Genomic DNA, 18,649 nt, shown 5'->3' with positions numbered 1-18,649 from the left:
AAGAACCTAAAATCCACCTTCTACCACTTCTAATCACCCCCCAAACTAGCATCACCCTCTTCAAAAAGGATTTCTCACAAATCCCCCATTTCCCAATCAAGAGCCAAGAATATCCCAAATGCAGTGCTCCATCAGAAACCGCAATGCGATCAGTTTCGCGAGAAGTGCTCCCTGGCTGGTCTCACAGTGGCATTGGCAGTGCATCGAGGCGTCCAATTACTCCCAGGATGAGCACGTGCTCGCAATAGAGTATTGAAAATACTCTGTCAAGGGAGCGGGGCCCAAGCTCGAGACCAAGCCGCGTTATGTCACCGTCGTGTAAAGTGGCCATTGAGAAATGATACAAGGGAGCCGCGTGAAATTGGAGCGGCATAAATCCGGAAAAAGCTAACGCCAAGAAACCGTCTCGTTTCTGGGTCAACGTCGTGCGAGCGAACTCGAGAATAACAAGGGAACACCGTAAAATTATTCGCGAAACGGTGTCGCGTGTCTGGCGTCGACCATGTAATCTGCGAGCGAGTGTTGCACGCGCTCGACGTTCGGTGCAGACGGTGAATGAAAAATCCGCCGACCACTTGACAATTGTGACAGATTGCAGGGGACACTGACAGATTTTTAGAGAGGCAAATTGTGATTAATGGATTTAAATCGCTGAAGGTGGGTTGGATGCCGTGTGACTTTTGCTGCAGAAGTAGATAGCGCGTGTGGAGATTTAGTTTTTAGAGAAGCTGACTCTGTTTAAAGATCATTCTGATGGCATCGTGGAATGATGCTGCACGTGAAAGTGACGGGAGGAGAGAATAGAGTTTCTTTTGCAGAGACGTGCAGTTAAGATGACTCGCAGTTTTTGCGAAAATAGGACGAAATGACAAAATGGAAGTTTTGTATGGAAAGTTGTATTTAAATGTGATTCTGAAAGCTGAGACTCTATCAATCTTGTAGATAACACGTGAGATGTACTATTTAACGTGTATGATATTCTTCTGTTAGCCAAATATGCTGGTTTTAATTAAGAGAAAGAATGACTACAAGCTTTTTAGAAACTTGAAACATGGGTCACAGCATTGAGAGTTCCTTGCTTTTTAATTCGCCGAGTGCAACTTTGCGACCCAAATATGCTTTCATTTTAAGAATTTTGGGAAGGAAGACGCTCTTCTAAGCATTATTATAATACGTGGAAGTATGATTTCTTGAAGATGGAGAAATCACAATTTTAGTTCCATCTACCCTGAATTTACAGAAATCCTGTTACCCAAGAGTTTCCCGCTATATTGCAATTAATGGTACGTCCCTTGCGCAAGTGTTAACACTATTATGCGCCAGGATTGTTTACGATTCCCCAGATTATTCGCGACAAAACGAGGGCGTCACATTATGACTCACTGAAACGGAGGGTGTTTCATATATTTCGTAAGTGGCCGAACAAAAATTAAAATTGGGTCTCATTTAAGAAACGCAAGATTACCTTGATGCTTCTAAATGCAAACACACATTATTGGTTCATAAAGGATTTATCTAATTATTTTCTTTATCACACCTTACACGCTTTATCTAGTACCAGTGTAATTAATATCACTATGACTAATACTAACATAATTTATTATATTATTACCACTGCTTTTAGTGTTTCTTTAATTCGTCACGACTGTTATAAAAACGCATCATTCAACTCCAATTAGTGCCTCCTCCTTCTCATAACTCTGAAGTATCCTCAAAACTCTCCCTATTGCAGAATAAACTATTAACAACTATATTCTGACTCCCGAAACCCTAACTTCTCCTTAAGAAATATTAAAGTCTAACGCTAAAAACACTGGACCACTGAAATGTGAAAAAGGAAAACATCCACCTACGGCAATTAAGTTTGAAAAATACATTGCCACCCGAGTGTTAACAGTGCCATTACTCAATAATCTTATAAGGGCTACTCTTCCACTAAACCCATCTGGCCAATAAACCCATCTATCCATCCATCGGCTGAGAGTGAAATACCTGAGCCAATTTATTATGAGGCAAATAAATAAAATAAAGAATGATTAGCACGAAAAAGTGAAAATGGATGCGTCCACGCGACGTCGAGGGTCGAAAATGGCCACGTTGGCCGGGTGCAAGTCGATAATCAAATATTAGCACGGGCAGCGAGATTAAAGCGGCCACACCGCCAAGAAACGAGATTAATGGTTCACGGTTAAATCGCGGACTAATAGCGGGCTGACGCCACGCGTAAATCATATTTCGCAATGGCGGGGCGACACCTCGCGAGCAAACGGGGGTGGGGGATTGAAACGATTACGCCTGAAGGGGGCACGCGGTGGTCGAAGGCGTGTGATTAGGAAAATTAGGCCCCATTAACTCTCCTGCGAGCGGGGCTCGTTCTTTTCGAGAAGTGTCGCCTGCGAAACTGACGTAGATTGGGTAATATACTACGTCAAATAAACGCGAAAGAAATTGTGCAGATTTACTGTGAGCTGTTCTCTCCGTCCAACTATAATTCTCGTAAATGGACATTGGAAATAAGTGGGTGCTTTCGGCGTGAACTTGGACTAATTAATCGAAGTGTATGTTTCATTGTTCGTTTCGCTAAAAATATTTTCATAGAAAATGTAGCTACGTGGTAAATTATTTTGTCGTCAAACGGAACGTAGGTATATAGATACAGGCATTGAAATATTCAGATTTTATACGAATTTAGACTTTACACCCAAGATTTCAAGGAAATATTGATTTTTGAAGGAATAGCAAACATTTGAAAACAATTCTTTTTTGCTAGAAAATTTCTTATATATAGAAATGTTAATTATGAAAAGAGTTTTCAATATTTTGTAAAAATCATGGGTACTTCTCTGGTAATTTGTTTTTAGTGTATAGATTACAAAACTTTTTATCTTTTGTTCTAGGTCCAACGGTTTGGACGTGACAGATTTCACCGCGGAAGAACTCACAGTCAAATTGAAAATATGTATCGGCTAGTGCGGCTATTGTGCCGCAATTTGTTATAAAAGAAAATATGTTTTTGTTTTTTTTATACATATCATAAGAACCTTATGTTACATTTTTAATAAAGTTCATAAGTTTCTTTAAAATCACCTCCATTGCCCGTTAATAAAGTGTTATTGGAACTGATACGATATGTCAGTGAGCTATGAAATATTCGTGTTTTCTACAATATGCATTGAAATAAACGCGAGTGAACGGAGAACGCGGCACAGTCGCGTGTTAAAGTGTCAGGCGTATCTAAAGCAGAGGAAGTTGAAGGCTGGAAAAAGAAGCTGAAGCATTCCCGTTCGAGCGATTCTAAGCCGTCCGTTATCGTCTCATCCTTTCGACGCCGCTTTTGTGCGAATCACGATTAAGTAATTGGCAAGGTAGCGGTCCGCGATCGTTCGATTCGATACCACCGCGGTCGTGTTGCACGCACGTGTTTCCCCGTTATTTCTCACTGGCGCTTTTTCGCCGCTGCCCGTCCGTCGATTTCTATACGATCCTGCCCCGCGGACAGTTACACGAACTTCTTCAAAATATAAATCCGCCACTCGGCTGCGGCCGATACTTTCCCGCTTTCCTCCTAACAAGAAGACCGCGAACGCGCGTGGACGGTGTTTTCTCGCGGGCGGAACACGATCTTCTGTCAGGATTTTTTTCGCTCGCAGGACGTAGTACATGATTCCCGAGGAAAAGGAGCTGGGAATGGTTCTATGACAAGTGATGGTGTCTTGTTGCCAGCAGAACACGATCTTCTGTCGAATTTTTAAATAGCATTTGCTTAAATACTGCATACTAGTATTTAATTTCACTAGTAACGTGGCAGCTAGACGATTGGCAAGAAAAATAATTAGGGAAGATTCTGTGAAGATTGATTATCAGAGAAATGGGTAGAAAAAGAAAGTTGAGGAACTAATTAAAAAAGGATAATGTTGAATTTCAGATGTGATTTGTGCCCCCCAAAAAAAGGTGAAAGGTCTCATCGAGAAAAGCCGAATGATACTAAATATCTTTAATTTGAAAATCAGATGATATCACGTCGCAAAGTGCCTGTAGAGTTCGCGATTTCGAGCATTCGTTCGCAGTAATGCAACACGCAGAAAATTGAAGCTGCGCAGAATAAAAGCAACGAGAGATATTAACGGTTAAGCCGTTGTCGCGGAGCGTGTAACTTTGTAAGCCGAGGGTATAAATAATTCTTGGGGAAAAATCTATTAGCTAATAATAACGGGGGAGCCAATTATGTTCAACAGGTTCACCCACACGATCGCGTGGTTCAACGATACATTCTCGTCTGCATTCTAGCCCGAGAATACGCAACACGGACGAATTTATGTAACCGTGCAATGGCGACTCCCATTTCCGGTGCGCCTTGCCTCCATTCTTTTCTGTCTCCTATCCACGGAGCACGCTGGTCCCTTTCGTGGATTATTGTTCCACGGGACAATGTGATTTACGTGCGCACAAAGTGGAGAATTAATTTCTAAGCGTTTGGGTGCTATTTTAAAAACCGTAGAATTAATCTCAGCTAACTGAACACGAAGGACTGTATCTAATCACTGAATTTTTCAAATTATATTTTCGACTTTGATAAATCGACTGGTATTTAACAATTTTCCCACATATAAGTGTGAATATCCAATATTCAAGCATTTAACATTTATAACTCCACCATGGAACTTTTGGTCCCCGTAGAGTCTTCAAAGATAATAGTAAAGCTAGATCACAATGTTCAATTATTGGGTTACTAGCTTTTACTACTCGGCTTCGCCCGAAATTTAGATTCTGATTTTATAAAAAAATTTTTTTTAGCTTTTTTGTGAAAATGGTCACACTCCACTGGATTAGTCAGGCATAATGAGCTGAGGCACATTTCGTGATCACGGAGTTTATCGTTCGAAAGATTTTAGGCGACAGGCAAACACACAAACATATAGAAGATTTCTGCTTTATATATTAAGGTTCCATGCTAAATCGATCTGTGTCATAGATTTTGGTGAAATTGAACAATGGACCAATATTCACACGGGCGAATTTCGAATTTTGGCGTCACTAGGCTACCAAACATCTACCATGAAATATCATAAAATATTATAGTTTAAAAAAAGTTGAGATAATTGCAAAATTAATTCCATATGGCAACTCATATATGAGTAATTGCTAATTTGCTACATGAAGACAAAGTGAATTGTTTTTAAAGTTGTCTCACGTCTCAGTGTTTAAACCTTTTTCAATTTTTTTCGCTCAAAATTTGTCGCTCCCCAAAATTTACCGCCAAAAATATATATATATCCGCATGAAACTGCATTTGTAGATCCACAGTTGGCAGGGCTGTTTTCTATAGATTGAACGCATGGAATCCTCGCGTAGATAGTGTGGCACTATTTCAGAAGCACCCTGTACGATGAATTTAGAAGTGCACACGACGATCCGAAACACATTAACGAGCTATCGGTTGGGACACGCGATACCTGCGATTTCGTGTCGCTCGCGCGACGTCTGTCTGGCTCTCTCGGCGTCGTTCATCAGGAAGTAATCGTTGCTGCCGATGCTGCCAAATGGAAGGCCGGGGATATCACCCGCAGAGAGAAATATAAAGGCAGCCAGGAGTCGCGTATGTCATGCATGGATCGATGACTCGCGAGATTTTTCCTGGCTGCCGTGTTTGACCTTCCCGTCCCGCTTACGTGGGAGTACGTATTGGATAATACCGGGTGTTCCACCACGAATTGACTTCCTTAAGTTTGAACATATATCTCGCGTGAAAATAGGAAGCTTTGTAAACCTTCCAATGTGTAAATCTCGATTTTCAATTAAATTCAACATAAATTGTATTGATTTTTAAACCTCCAATTAAATTTCAATATAATTTATCAAAGTAATATGCCTGACGAAGGAATATTCTGATGACATACATGTGTAATAAAATTTTTACTATTACTATATTAATTTATAAATATATAAATAAGCTAATTCAAGCTATTAGGCTAATACCGTAAATATAAAAATTCAATTTCTTTTATATATTTATAAATTAGTATAATATAAATACTTTTTTATGCATATGTATAAAATATGTTAATACAGGGTCTTCGTTTTTTTTTTTATTTATATGTTTTAAGCCGCACCTCTCACTCGATGATGATAGCTAACGAAAAGAATTTTTGCGAATATGAAATGAGACCGAGAAAGGATTAGAGAGGGCAGTAGTGTTCGTGTCAATTCAGAATCAAGATGGCGTAGCAACGTCCCACTTGAAGACTTTAATTGCATTTCCAGCGTGAAAAGTATCCCTAAATAAAACTGTAAGAGGAATAATTAGCTACAAGACGATGGCAAGAATGGAATAGTCTAATATAAAGCCTACATTGAAGGTTCTCTAAGCACCTAATTCACAGTGATTTATCCTCCGATTCGCGTGATCGCTCCTGTCCCGCTGTCTCCGTGTCAGAGTCCGTGGAGGTAGACCCCGGTTTCTAAACGATCCGCCACGGAAACGCGCGAGACGACGTTGACGAGCGTTCAATGCGCCCTATGACACGCGCAGGGACGAGCTTTGAACTCCGAGGCTTCAGGAAGTGGCGTTCGAAGTCTGTCTCGTTCCCTGATAGAATTATTTACGACGGCAGGCGTCAGTACTGGGGAGAAATGCTTTCCTAATGGAGATGAATTCCTGGCGAATTCCACGTAACTCGATTGATTAAAGCAACCGCCCGACAGATGCATGAATATTCTAATTCGAATCGAATATAGTTCGAGAATCCTCTGATCCTTCAATCCACGCAGCCTGACAGTGAGAAAACTCGCTGCAAGTCGCGCGAACGACCGTAAATCAGAGGATTTCAACTGGTATCGCTCGCGCCTAAAAGCACCCCGTTATAACGCCATCAATCGTGTTTTATTAACGCGACGCGCTTCTCTTATTGTCCGCGATGTCCTGGAGAAAGTAAGGATATTTTCGTGCGCAGCGTGCGTATTAAGGTACAGGCTGCTTCGAAAAACGAAGAGAGAAGCGGGAGATAACCCGAAGGTGAGACAACGGGCGTGAAAAGGGGGAAAAACGAAGGGGCAAGCCGGAGCGCGGATATAAATTAGCGCGTTGCACACTTCCGAAGGGTAAAAAGTCCTGAAAAGCGTCGTTATCGCGATTTTATGGATACTTCGCTTCTGTTTAGCGAGTCGACCGACAAATCAGCCACCGTTTTCCCATTAAACATCACACACGCGGAGGCTGAATACGAAATAGCGGGCCCCTCGTTAATCCCCGATGCTCCGGCCGGGGAAATCGAGCAATCATTGGGAAGATTCGTTGCTCTCCTGTTTTCTTTTATGGCAGATGGAGATGTGGATATGGAGAAGAGGATTAATAATATTGAAACGATGGTGGTTCAACGAACCAGAGAGAAAATCAGGATATTTCTACTCGCAGGGCCCGATCTAGGGGGGCGCAAGCAGGCCAACTGACCGGAGCGGCAAAGTTGGGAGAAAGAGAAAATAAAAATCAATAAAGAAGTAAGACATTTTGAAAATGCGGCAATAAAGTAGGTACCTATACGTGTTTGAATTTGGAATCAAATTTATGGATTGTTTTTTTTTTATTGAACTTTTAAAATTTTTTATAAGAATTGTTCTTTTTTTAGATTTAAAAAATAGGTACCTACCTCCTACCCATATATTTCATTTTGTTTCGTTACTGTTTTTATGAATATAAAACAAAAGGCCTTCGTTATTCAACAAATATCTACAAAAAGTTTCACTCACTGTCGAAAATTGTAGTTCAAAATAATCATTTATAATTAAATATAAAGGGCGGCAAAAATCATTGTTTTCCAGAACAGCGTAAGAGCTATTTAGATCGGGGCCTGAATTGCACGAGGATTTGTGAAGCTGGAGATGAAGAAGAATAGCGATCGTTGTATTCCTCTAATTCTTCGAATTTGTAGGAAATTTTCGATTCTTTATCGACAACTTTTTGCAAAGAGGCACAATGAAAACGAGAAGAATAATAATAAATTCTAACGCTTCTAGCATCCAACTAATCTCACTTCTTGAGAAGAATATGATTGATATCGTGGTATTTAAGCATTTCCTTTGATATGAAAATTTTCTCAGAAATCTCTCAAAATCAGGAAAAATCTAGTCACCGTGATACCAAAACTTGATCTCCCTGAGACTTATACGACTTACATACATCACTTCGACGGTGATAACCGAAATTAGGTACTACTAAATTAATTTCCTTGTTTTCCCACCTAATGACCCGCAATTCCACGCGCCGCCAGGACTACCACTCGTCCGTCTTTCGCCGATCTATAACTTATTGTATTTTTTCAGGGGCGGCGAAAGTGCAGCGCGCGACGAGGAATCGGCACGATAAGCGCACGCCGCGAAGCCGACTTTCGGTACTTTATTACACCGCCGGATATACCGCTTACAAATTACGTGGTTCTGAGTACGATCGATTTGGAAGATCACCCTCGGAGGACTGGTTTTCGTCGCGACTTAGAATAATACCGACTTCAACCCTTTGCACGCCAAGAAGACACCCCAAACTTTAAATCGAAGATATTGATGTTAGTAAATTTTATAAAAATGTAAGAATTCCAGATTAGTAAAATTGAATAAATTATTGACTTTGAAATTATTATTATAGTAAATTATTTTTCTATCCCCAATATTTTGTATGTAATAAGTACAGCGTTGAGTGATAGATCTGTGATTGATAGACGAGAGAAGAAATTAATTGAAGTGCACGGAGTTAAAAAGTCATTAATTTTTTTTAAGATTTTACATTTTTTAAAGTTTAGTAGTATTTGAAGATTATCAGTTACTTTCTTAAGGATTAGAAAAGATATTCTGTATGACAGAATTTGGAAAATTACTCAGAGTGATCCTTTTTGCAATACTTAAATGAATTTGAAGCAACTATAAAATAACTGACATACTGCTAATCCCTATTACTCAAGTAAGAAGCCATTGCTCGAAAGGGGAATCAGTAAACCTCTATTATCCATACCTTATCGCAACTCACTATCACTCGACGTATTTAGATAAACGGTCAACTCTAATACACCCACTCTAACACATATAAATTCGTGGTACTCCTTCTTTTTACTATTAAACCAACTAAAACTCGAACTAGATACTCCTCTACCAAAAGAATCAACGAACGAACACTCGTCAACTCTGAAACAGAGCTTCCCATCCGCGTATCTCGATAATTCTGTATAAAATTGATAAAGCCACTGATATCGGCCCTTAAGAATGCTGTGGCCACAAACAAATTGATTCTGGAAAATAGGTTGAGAGGCCAACGTGCCCATTTTGGGTTGCATCACTCGACCCACGCCCAGAAAAATTTAAGTGCTTTCCCCATTAATCATTAAGGTCTAAAAACGTGCCACGTATACCACTATTTCATTAATTATTATCCCCTTATTGCTACCATTATTGCACCAATTTGCTGTCGGTGGAAATACGACTCCTTTGATGTGAACACGATTTCTTTCCGTGGGCTGCACCCCGAGGGATGTTGAAAAATCAATTACGGTTTTTGCAGGGGCTAAGTATGATGACAGTATCACTGACACGGCGGCGACTTCACTTGCACCGTGGCAGGTTTCCGTGAAGCTGAATCGACCGCTTCCCAGTTTTATAGCGAACCATAAACGAAAGAGATACACATCCTTAGGCGAAAATTGCGTCGTTAAAGGTTCTCCCGCGAACTCGATAATTTAGCGTGGCTGCTCGGCGGAAAGGATATCTGCAGTCATTCTCGCGTTTCTTGTTCGACTTCGAGGACTGATGTACTTGACTTCACCTCCTTCTTTTTATGCCGAGGAGAATGTATTATTCTAATCGATTATGTGTTATCACTGTGAATACTCAGGTTATCAAGATAGACGCGTGATAAATGAGTGAATGGGTGCTTCTACAGGATGCAGGAGATCGATCCTTGTTGTAGGAAATCAGTGTTTCAAATGCGAAAAAAAATTAAATGTAAAATCAAATGCAGGACAATAGAGCAGTCAGTAGTCAACTACTTGTTGAAAAAATAAGGAAGTGTGTTCTTTTTGATAAAAGGAATGAGGTTTAATAGCAAGGCAGAAGGTAAATAAAATTGAAGAGTCCAACCTTAACCCAGAAAATATACAAAGTGTTACGTGTGATAGCCCACACAATCGTATGCCGATAAGATTTCTCGGGCTATAAAAGCGAATTCGCGTAAGAACAGCTACATAGTAGACTCTCAGATCTAGTGATTACCTGCTCCTCGACATGAAGTGTAAGTATTCTGTGAGTTCAGAAGTGTTCTCGATGAAAAGGGTTCAATTGACGAGCGAAAATTAGAGTGCAAATTGATTTAATTATTAAATCGGTCGATTCTTCAATATGGACACCTTCGTTAATTAAACTGTACACAATTGCGTTCACCCCTTTACTTTGTGATCGCTTTAAATAATAAAGTCCATTCTCAACTGGACTACTCTCCAAAATTATTTTTCAATTTCTACGTATAGAAGTGGTAGTAAAATGGAGATATACAGTGATTCACAGATTCGTTCACATAAATTAAGAAGAATAACTAATTGTGATAGCCACTAGCTTGCTCCTCCTTCTTGATGCCTAGATTGGCATCCCTTGACTCATGACTTTAATATAAAGAATAAGTCTTGCGTTAAAAAAATTTGTGAGTGACTGTAGATAAGTGGTGTCTTTTGATTGCAATTACTAGGGCGAATTTAGGGATGAATGAAGAGGTTTAATAGAATCGAATTGAATCTCCGATTTTTTATAAATCTCACCCGTCGCACTACTTTAACGCGTTCCCTGCGATGTGGGTCATATAAATTCTGATACGTCCCGTATCAGAAATCGTGGCGCTGCAACGAAACTGTAACGTTTGCTCCAATTAAATGAAACTGCACCCCTCTTGCTGCAAGGTCCTCAATTATACTCTTTCATATTTACTCTTCCCTACTGCCACTTATTCCACGTACACATAACAAACAGGAATTATTATCATAACATAATATCCTTCCATCGTAACGAATTTATAGTCGACTAATGTCCGCATGGAAGAATCAAAATAAAAAATTCCTCAGGAATGCAATGCACGTTAGTAACAATTTCTTCCGAATTTCAGGCGTATGTTTAATGATCCTTTTCGTCACGGTGGTAGTGACCACTATTGTAAAGGACACCTCTGTGCCGCCGTGCCCGATTGATAACTGCGTGAACCAAACGAACATCGCCCACGAGAGCGATTGCACCAAGTATTACTCATGCTTCTGTGGGATTGGGCATCTAATGATTTGCCCAGAGTTCAAGAAAGGGTACAGACTGCACTTCGACCCAAAACAACAAGTCTGCGATTGGCCGTGGAATGTCAACTGCACATTAAAATTAGACTGACGCTTCTCTACCCAAATCTCTGACACTCGCAACCTTAACGCCACCTCAGCTTCCACAGCCTTCGATTCTGCGACAAGTATTTCGATGGCGACACTCACATTACGATGTTGGTATCAGCTTTAACAACCCCTGATATTATACCAAATGTATTACTCTCCAGTATTCTATAATAAAAAAATATTCTACACCAAATACGCCTCTCAGGCACTCTAAAGTTTAATTTAAAGATACGTACCGATAATAGTTTAATTATGTCAACGTTCAAAACACTAGACCTTTTAGAAGTAAAGAATTCGTGGTCCGTGCAATTCCCTAAATTATTAATTTTGATATACCTTTCCTGCTGCAAACTTCTGCGTTTAAAGAATTCAAGGATCGAGCAAAGCATTAACGAGCGAATAAGTAGCTGCGCGAACGGTTCAGCCGCACAGAAAGCGGAGAAAGATCGGCGGGGGCCCAGCAACGGGAGGCGCGAACGTCGCTGATTAATCGACGATCCTTCGCAATTAAATGGGCCGGGCAACGCTTTTCCCGGTTTCCGCGGAAATCGTAGAAACGCCTAGGTATTAATCATCCCGCGGTATCGGCACTATCTGGCCCGATTACGCGGCCTGTTCGTGTCCCGACGCGCACGCAGACACCGATCCCGGTATCTGGCCGGTGCCATTATATACAAATTAACGGCGGGCTATAAGTCATACGCCCGATTACGTTGGCGAACGACTGAAATATCAATATATGTATCGGGCGAACAAGCACCACCGGTTTCGCCCCTGTCCAGGAAACCGTCGATACGCTCGCTAAAAAAGTCCCGTAACGCGCTTAAGTGCTGAACCGAACGCGACTCTATCCGTCACGACCGGTGCTCTATCCATTTCCCAGAGCGCGTTGGTGCACTAGGAAATGGAAAATCCAGAGCGTGGTCGTCGCGTGCGGATATACAGGGTGGCACGTACGAAGTGTTGGATAGGTAGCGTTCGATTCGTTGCTGAGGAAGGGGGATGAAATTCTTTCGTTGGAGGTTAGGGTTTGGTGCAGATTTCGTAGCTATTGCTTTAAAGTTTTTGAGAAGGATTAGATGTCTATGGATAGAATTTGATGTTTTGTAAAGAGAGGGGTGGAAATTGGAATTTCGAGAATTTGTAAGTTTTTTAGGACTGTTTGATGGTATGTAACGCTGAGTAGATTTGTAATTGGCGATCATGGAGGAAGGGTTTCTAATGGTGAGCAATCTAGTGGAGATTTGAATTTGAATTTGGTTGGAAGCTGCAGAAGTGAATCGGTAGATAGGTGCGCAGATTTTACACTATTTTTATTACTAGTCTTTTTCGACGAAAATCAGTGAATAGTTCCTATGTAAATGCCCCAAATTGGAAAAGGAAGTAAATTGCATACATGGAAATAACACGGAGAGTTAAATGACCGTGTACTGCAAGGAATTTAAGGGCACCCCCCTGTCGAAAACAGGTAAACTTTTATGATTTTTTATAGAAAAAAGAATATAATGTATGGGTCTAAAACTTTTTGCACTTTATTCTGCTACAAATGTAGAGTATAAAACAATTTTTTTATTTCATTTTTGCCTCACTTTGCCTCTCTCTGTTATGCATTGCGTGGTGCATCGTTGTAAAAAAACTGGCCTGCACTATCAGCGCGATAACTTTAGACAGGATCATGCAAAATAAAAAAACCAAAGATATTCCTTAATTACACATGTGTGGTTATCGCGCTACCCTTAGGCAGTGTTAAGAAACAATTGGGCGATGATTGCCAAATGTTTAAACGATAGCGTCACCGAAATATGTTTTTTTCCCACAAAAACGTGTCGTAAAAAAAATTGAGTGAATGAAAATTCGCAATAGCGGGTAGCGCGGTAGCCAGTATAATTACGAGTAGAATCCCGTTTGAATTTTTGGATTCGGTCAAGAATTGCATTTTTGCAAGAATTTGCCAGTTTTTTTTACAACGATGCAGCACGCAATGCATATCAGAGGCGGGGGAGGGCAAAAATGAAATAAAAAAATTGTTTTATACTCTACATTTGTAGCAGAATAAAGTGCAAAAATTTTTAGACCCATACATTGTATACTTTTTTCTAGAAAAAATCATAAAAGTCACCTACGTTTTCGCGCGATTTGGCTAGCGGGGTGCGCTTGAAATAAAAGATGGATATTACAGGAGAATTCGAAGCAGGCAGAACGATGTCGATCAAGCGGACAATGCTGCAAGGAACAGCTTCGAAATGTTCTGAATGAAATTGCTCGCAGCACTTCGATCTCGGGAGATACGAAAAGTTTCTCTCGCTGTTTCCACGCTGGAAAGACCGCCGTGTAATCCAATCCAATTACACACGATCGATAACACTTTCGACGTTATTCCACGGACACCTCCCTTTTAATGCTTTCCCACATCCACGGTGCCGGGGTTCTTACGATTTTTCACGATCGGCCGCGCAGATAATCGAAACTGAAACTTTGTATATAATCCGTGTCAAACTCGTTGCCATTTGTCAGAATCAATTACAGCCGTGCCGCTGGCGCGCGATTTACACGTGAAATCGCATCGTTCCACCCACCCCCCCTCCTAATTTTCACCATCAGCCGTACGGTATCCCGTGTTAGTCGCACCTAACAGTCGCGCGGCGAAGATTTAAATCAGAGCTGGCAAATACGCGCATTGTCCGCGTGTCGAATCGCGCGGGATTTAGCGATATCTCCTGACCAACATCGATAATCGCGGATAATTCCGCGGCGAGGCTGGCGTCCCTGACGATTGACTGCTTGTAACACCCAGGAGAATGAGGGAAAAAGGGAAACGAAGGAGAATCGAAGCGACGAACGCGTGCAGATAGAAAATGAAAGATATAGGAGTGTTTACAAACGTGACATTATTTCTGGGGTGTCTTAAACCCAACGGGGTTGTATTTCTAAAGTGGTTCGAATCGACCTCCGAGTATCGATTTCATTGTGTGTATAGAGTACAAGCAAGTACTTTGGGTCGGGTAGGAAACAAGTTAAGAAGAAGAGAGAAGAGATAAATTTTATAAATGGGGGAAATATGTAAAGGAATTAGAAAGGTGGAAGTTTGTTAGAATAAGTATGATGGAATCATCTATATTCATACGTGTTCTAAAGTTTAAGAAAAAAATAGTCAAATCTCATTTCACAACTAACTAGGGAACATGCTGACCTCGGAAATTCAAAAAATCTGAATCTTTGTGAATATGTAGGGAATTTCCTCCTCATTACAACGCAATTTTTGGTTTGCTGCCCAAATTCACTCTAAGGGGGTGTAATTGACCCCTGAAAATCCGGTTATTTTCCGATTTGGTATTATAACTCGTGAACCGTAAAATAACTTTTTACCAAATGATAGATCTAGTTAAAAGAAGTAACTTTTGTCTTGAAACTTTTTTTCTATCTCTTACAGTTCGCGAGTTATAACACAAAATTAATTTCACCCCCTTCGAGTGAATTTGGACAGTAAACAAAAATTGCGTTGTAATCAGAAGGAAATCCCCTACATATTCACAAAGTTTCAGAATTTTTTTAAATTTTCGGGTTCGGGACCTTCCCTTGTAAGTAGTGACGTTTATAAATTCAATAAATTCTGAAGGAACTGGAAGTCAATGAGATTGATCCTACAATAGCCAAAACAAAATCTAACCATCTATGGTTAGATATGGAATAGCACCATAGCAAAATCCTACATCTCAACTCTAATTAAAAACAAACTCGTGATTTCCTCAGCTTCGTAATTCCTCGGATTTAAGACACTTCGGAGGTGAGGAAGGAGAGGAAATGGGTGGAAAGGAGACGCGATGGTGGTGCAGGGGTTCCAAGGTGCCTAGCTTCCTGGACAGACGGTGCAGCGGGCTGATTTGCATACGTCATTCGGCCAAAGGGGACCCAGTCGTCTCTGGAGAGGCGAGTTGACGTAGGAAATTCGTCACGGGGAATTGCTCGCGGCTTGGCTCGATGTATATCCGCCGTTAAGAGCACTGAGAGAAGTCCGGTTCTTAGGTCTGTCGAGGCTCCTATCGTTGCCTGTTATGACAAGTCGGCTATTAATTTCGCTCTTAGCTTAGCTTGGCACTGGCGCGTTCGCCATCGATGCGATTCGCGAGCCTCGCTCCTTTTCCATCGCGAAAAATTCACCTCGCTGGACTTAGACCCGATATTTCGTTATTAAAGGACGGGTCGTGGAATATTCTCCAACGACAGACAAATTTTATCTGCCCACTAGGTTTGGGCACGGTGATCACACGTTTATCAGAGTACAGAAGTCTGTCAGATGATTTTTCATAGCATACACACTGTATATATCATTGAAGATATTTTGTATTTTGTATGTACCTAATAGAATTGTTGAAGTCAGGAGTCTTAATGTCTAGTTAATGGACTGGTAGTTGATTGTAAAATAAAAGTTGGGAGTTCTAGCTAAAATATACTGTCTTGGACAAAATTTTGGTAAGTAATAGTTTCTAGATAAGCTCGAAGACCTGTACCCCACGAATTTGGGTTTATGTACTGCCTTTGAGAGATTAAGATCGTAGGGCAAGCGATTGAAGAGTTTCTGTGTCAACTTGGTCCTATGAAGCAGTTTTTTTTTTGTAGGGTAAAGGGGAATGTTAACCCCTTATTCCCTTGATGCAGTTTAGGCTGCAGAGTGACCTTTGCAACTCGCAGAATTTATCCTGCACGATTTCAGCACTATGCTATATTATATTATACTAGTATATTATATTATAACACAGGTCTAATACGATAGCTCAGACTCCCCGGGGTCGCTAAGCCCGACTGAGGACAAGTCCTCAGGCCTTGAGGGGGTTCAGACAGAACCAGATAGTGTCTGACAATCAAACACAGTGTCTAATTTGTCCTTTTTCATCTTCGTAGCTGAGAACTAATAATTACGTTCACTACTCCTCCCGAAGGCACAACTGAGATATTATAATATGGTAAGTTACAAATTAGAGAGGAAGGGTGTGTGATCCTGATGTCAGATGTGGTGGTGTCTCGTGATCAGAGATACTTAACAAATAGTTCATCCTGAATAATAATTACATGAACACTTATTCGAGAAGTCATAATTGTGATTTACTTTGGATAAAACTAACCCTATAATTTAAGGGAGCTTCATTCTAATAACTCAAAATACTTTATTCTACGTAAATTCCAGGAATTTTAAAATGGCACAGGTTGCAATAGACAGAAAACTTTGAAAGTGAATTATGTAGATTAAACGAAACAGAACGAAGTTAAAGAATAATGCTAGAAGAAGAACGAGGAATAGAAAAGAGAAGGTAGGAAGGGAATTTCAAAACGAAACTCTACGTGGACCAACGTGGCCATTTTTCCACTAGGTTAAAAGGGTAGAAAGGAAAGAACTGCGGGGTCGTATGGACGCAGACACGCATTACCACGCGGGTAATGACGTTAACAATAATGACTCCTTCTATTACCGCGGCCGAAACGGCGATTAGAGGCGCAGCAAGAATGGAAAGTGAACTTAAAGGCAACGCGAAATCACCCGCCGCGGAACTTTCCGCGTAAAATCGTCAATGCGAAATTGCATGGAATTATCGGTAATAAAACAACGCAATACGCGGGGTTATCGTCCAGTGTACGATATAATTTGGCAGCTGACATAATGCGAGACTAATCTAAACGAAAACGATTATTTACAGAAAAATCAGGAGGAGAAAGAATAATAGACATCTCCGTTTAGAAAAATGAAAAGGGACATGACACATCTGAAGCTCGAGCTTATTGTTAGTGGTTCGAAAAATTCCAGGTTGCATTCCATACAACGTGATGTAAAAAGGGGGTGGAAGAATTTAGAAGTTCATAGTACTCAGAAAAATAAATGTAGGTTCAGAGATCTATTGTAAACCCGGTGATCTATTTCCCTTCATTTGTTAACTCTTCTCTATAATAAGTCCGAATGCAGGAAAGTCTATACTTACAGAGAAACATTAATCCGCCACAGAGTCAGGGTTGATTTATTAATTCCTGTTAATTAGAAAACTTCTCGGCTATTTCTGAACGTACTTTATGCTCCCAAAATTCTTCGATCCCTTTCTCTGGATCACCCCGCGCCTTAAATCGTCCCATTCGACGGAACGCGTCCGATTTTCTTCCGTTTATTTATTTCGACGAGCACGCGCACGTTTTATTGGCGCACTCTTGGACCAACGCCGATAAAATGCTCCCACCGCGTAAATATTAGTGCATTCTTAGCGCGATTTCAATTTCACCTCGGATGTCCCCGTTACATTTCGCACCGTATGGGCTTCGTAAAGATAAGGTGACGCTCGCCCGCGGGTGAAAGTTATTAAAAACTGGCCGGCACGAGAAACGAGACGTTAGACGACCAACTGCGCCGTCAGATTAAACGAAAGCGTTCTTGCCATTTTTATTTTCGAAAATCCTTGGAATTTCAACATACCCAGTGCTCCGCCAGAAACGGGACACCTTTTCCTCCTTAACGATACAAAAAACCCTTCGCCACTGAACAAAGAAATCTTCAATAATCTGTCAAATTGAATTGCACGTGCTCTTTCACCTTTAATTCCACAGACAAAACTGAGCACGTGCACATACCTATACAGTATTTAATTCCCTCTCTGTATGCACGATGAACTGCTGGGGTGCTTATAGAGAATAGGCACCATATATTCTCCTATTACCACTCCAATAAGGAATAAACAGGAAAACAATATCAAACTTTAAAAACACCCACATCTCGACGTACCGAAAGTATCTTATTAGTAACGTTCTGAAAATACACTCCTGGAATGGTGAGACGTGAAATCCCATTCTATCCGATCAAGATGGTCGTCGCTGATGATGATTCAAGCTGCCGACGATTCGACGAATATATTTTCGGTGTACAGGCTGAACGAGATACGATCGATCCTCGTCCATTTATCCGCGCCCGTCGTCGATCACCGGCGCTCCTATATGGCGCGTTATGATCCCTCCAGCAGGCGTGCCAAACTAATAAGACGAGGTCGGAGGTGCGCAAAGTGTGACAAGGTTAACACCCAAGCGCCACGCTTCCTCCTTCTTCGGCGATCGCATCACTGAAAGGGTTCAAAGATGAGCCTCCCAGTCGACGTGAAATCGACGCTTTTGAACAGGTTCCCGTGTCTCGACATTGAGCGCAGAAATAAATTATCCGCGCTACCGCTGCCTGCCAGAGACGACCACTTCACAGGCGAAATAGTATCAGACACTTCCTGGCGATT

The 18,649-nt window shown here is 41.0% G+C and overlaps 2 protein-coding genes across 2 annotated transcripts in view; one reads left to right on the top strand and one right to left on the bottom strand.

The window, feature by feature from the left end:
* Positions 1-18,649, bottom strand: part of Ics (ras suppressor protein 1) — a 139,857-nt gene that overhangs the window by 49,825 nt on the left and 71,383 nt on the right. The gene's annotated exons all lie outside the window — the stretch shown is intronic.
* On the top strand, positions 10,235-11,513 carry LOC143374233 (putative chitinase 10). The gene is made up of 2 exons (XM_076822192.1): positions 10,235-10,267; positions 11,129-11,513. Exons 1-2 carry the CDS (start codon positions 10,261-10,263, stop codon positions 11,395-11,397), a joined length of 276 nt encoding a protein of 91 aa, XP_076678307.1. The 5' UTR covers positions 10,235-10,260; the 3' UTR covers positions 11,398-11,513.

Source organism: Andrena cerasifolii, chromosome 10 (assembly GCF_050908995.1).
Source record: "Andrena cerasifolii isolate SP2316 chromosome 10, iyAndCera1_principal, whole genome shotgun sequence".
Lineage (NCBI taxonomy): Eukaryota > Metazoa > Arthropoda > Insecta > Hymenoptera > Andrenidae > Andrena > Andrena cerasifolii.
This window is presented reverse-complemented; position numbering and strand designations above follow the sequence as displayed.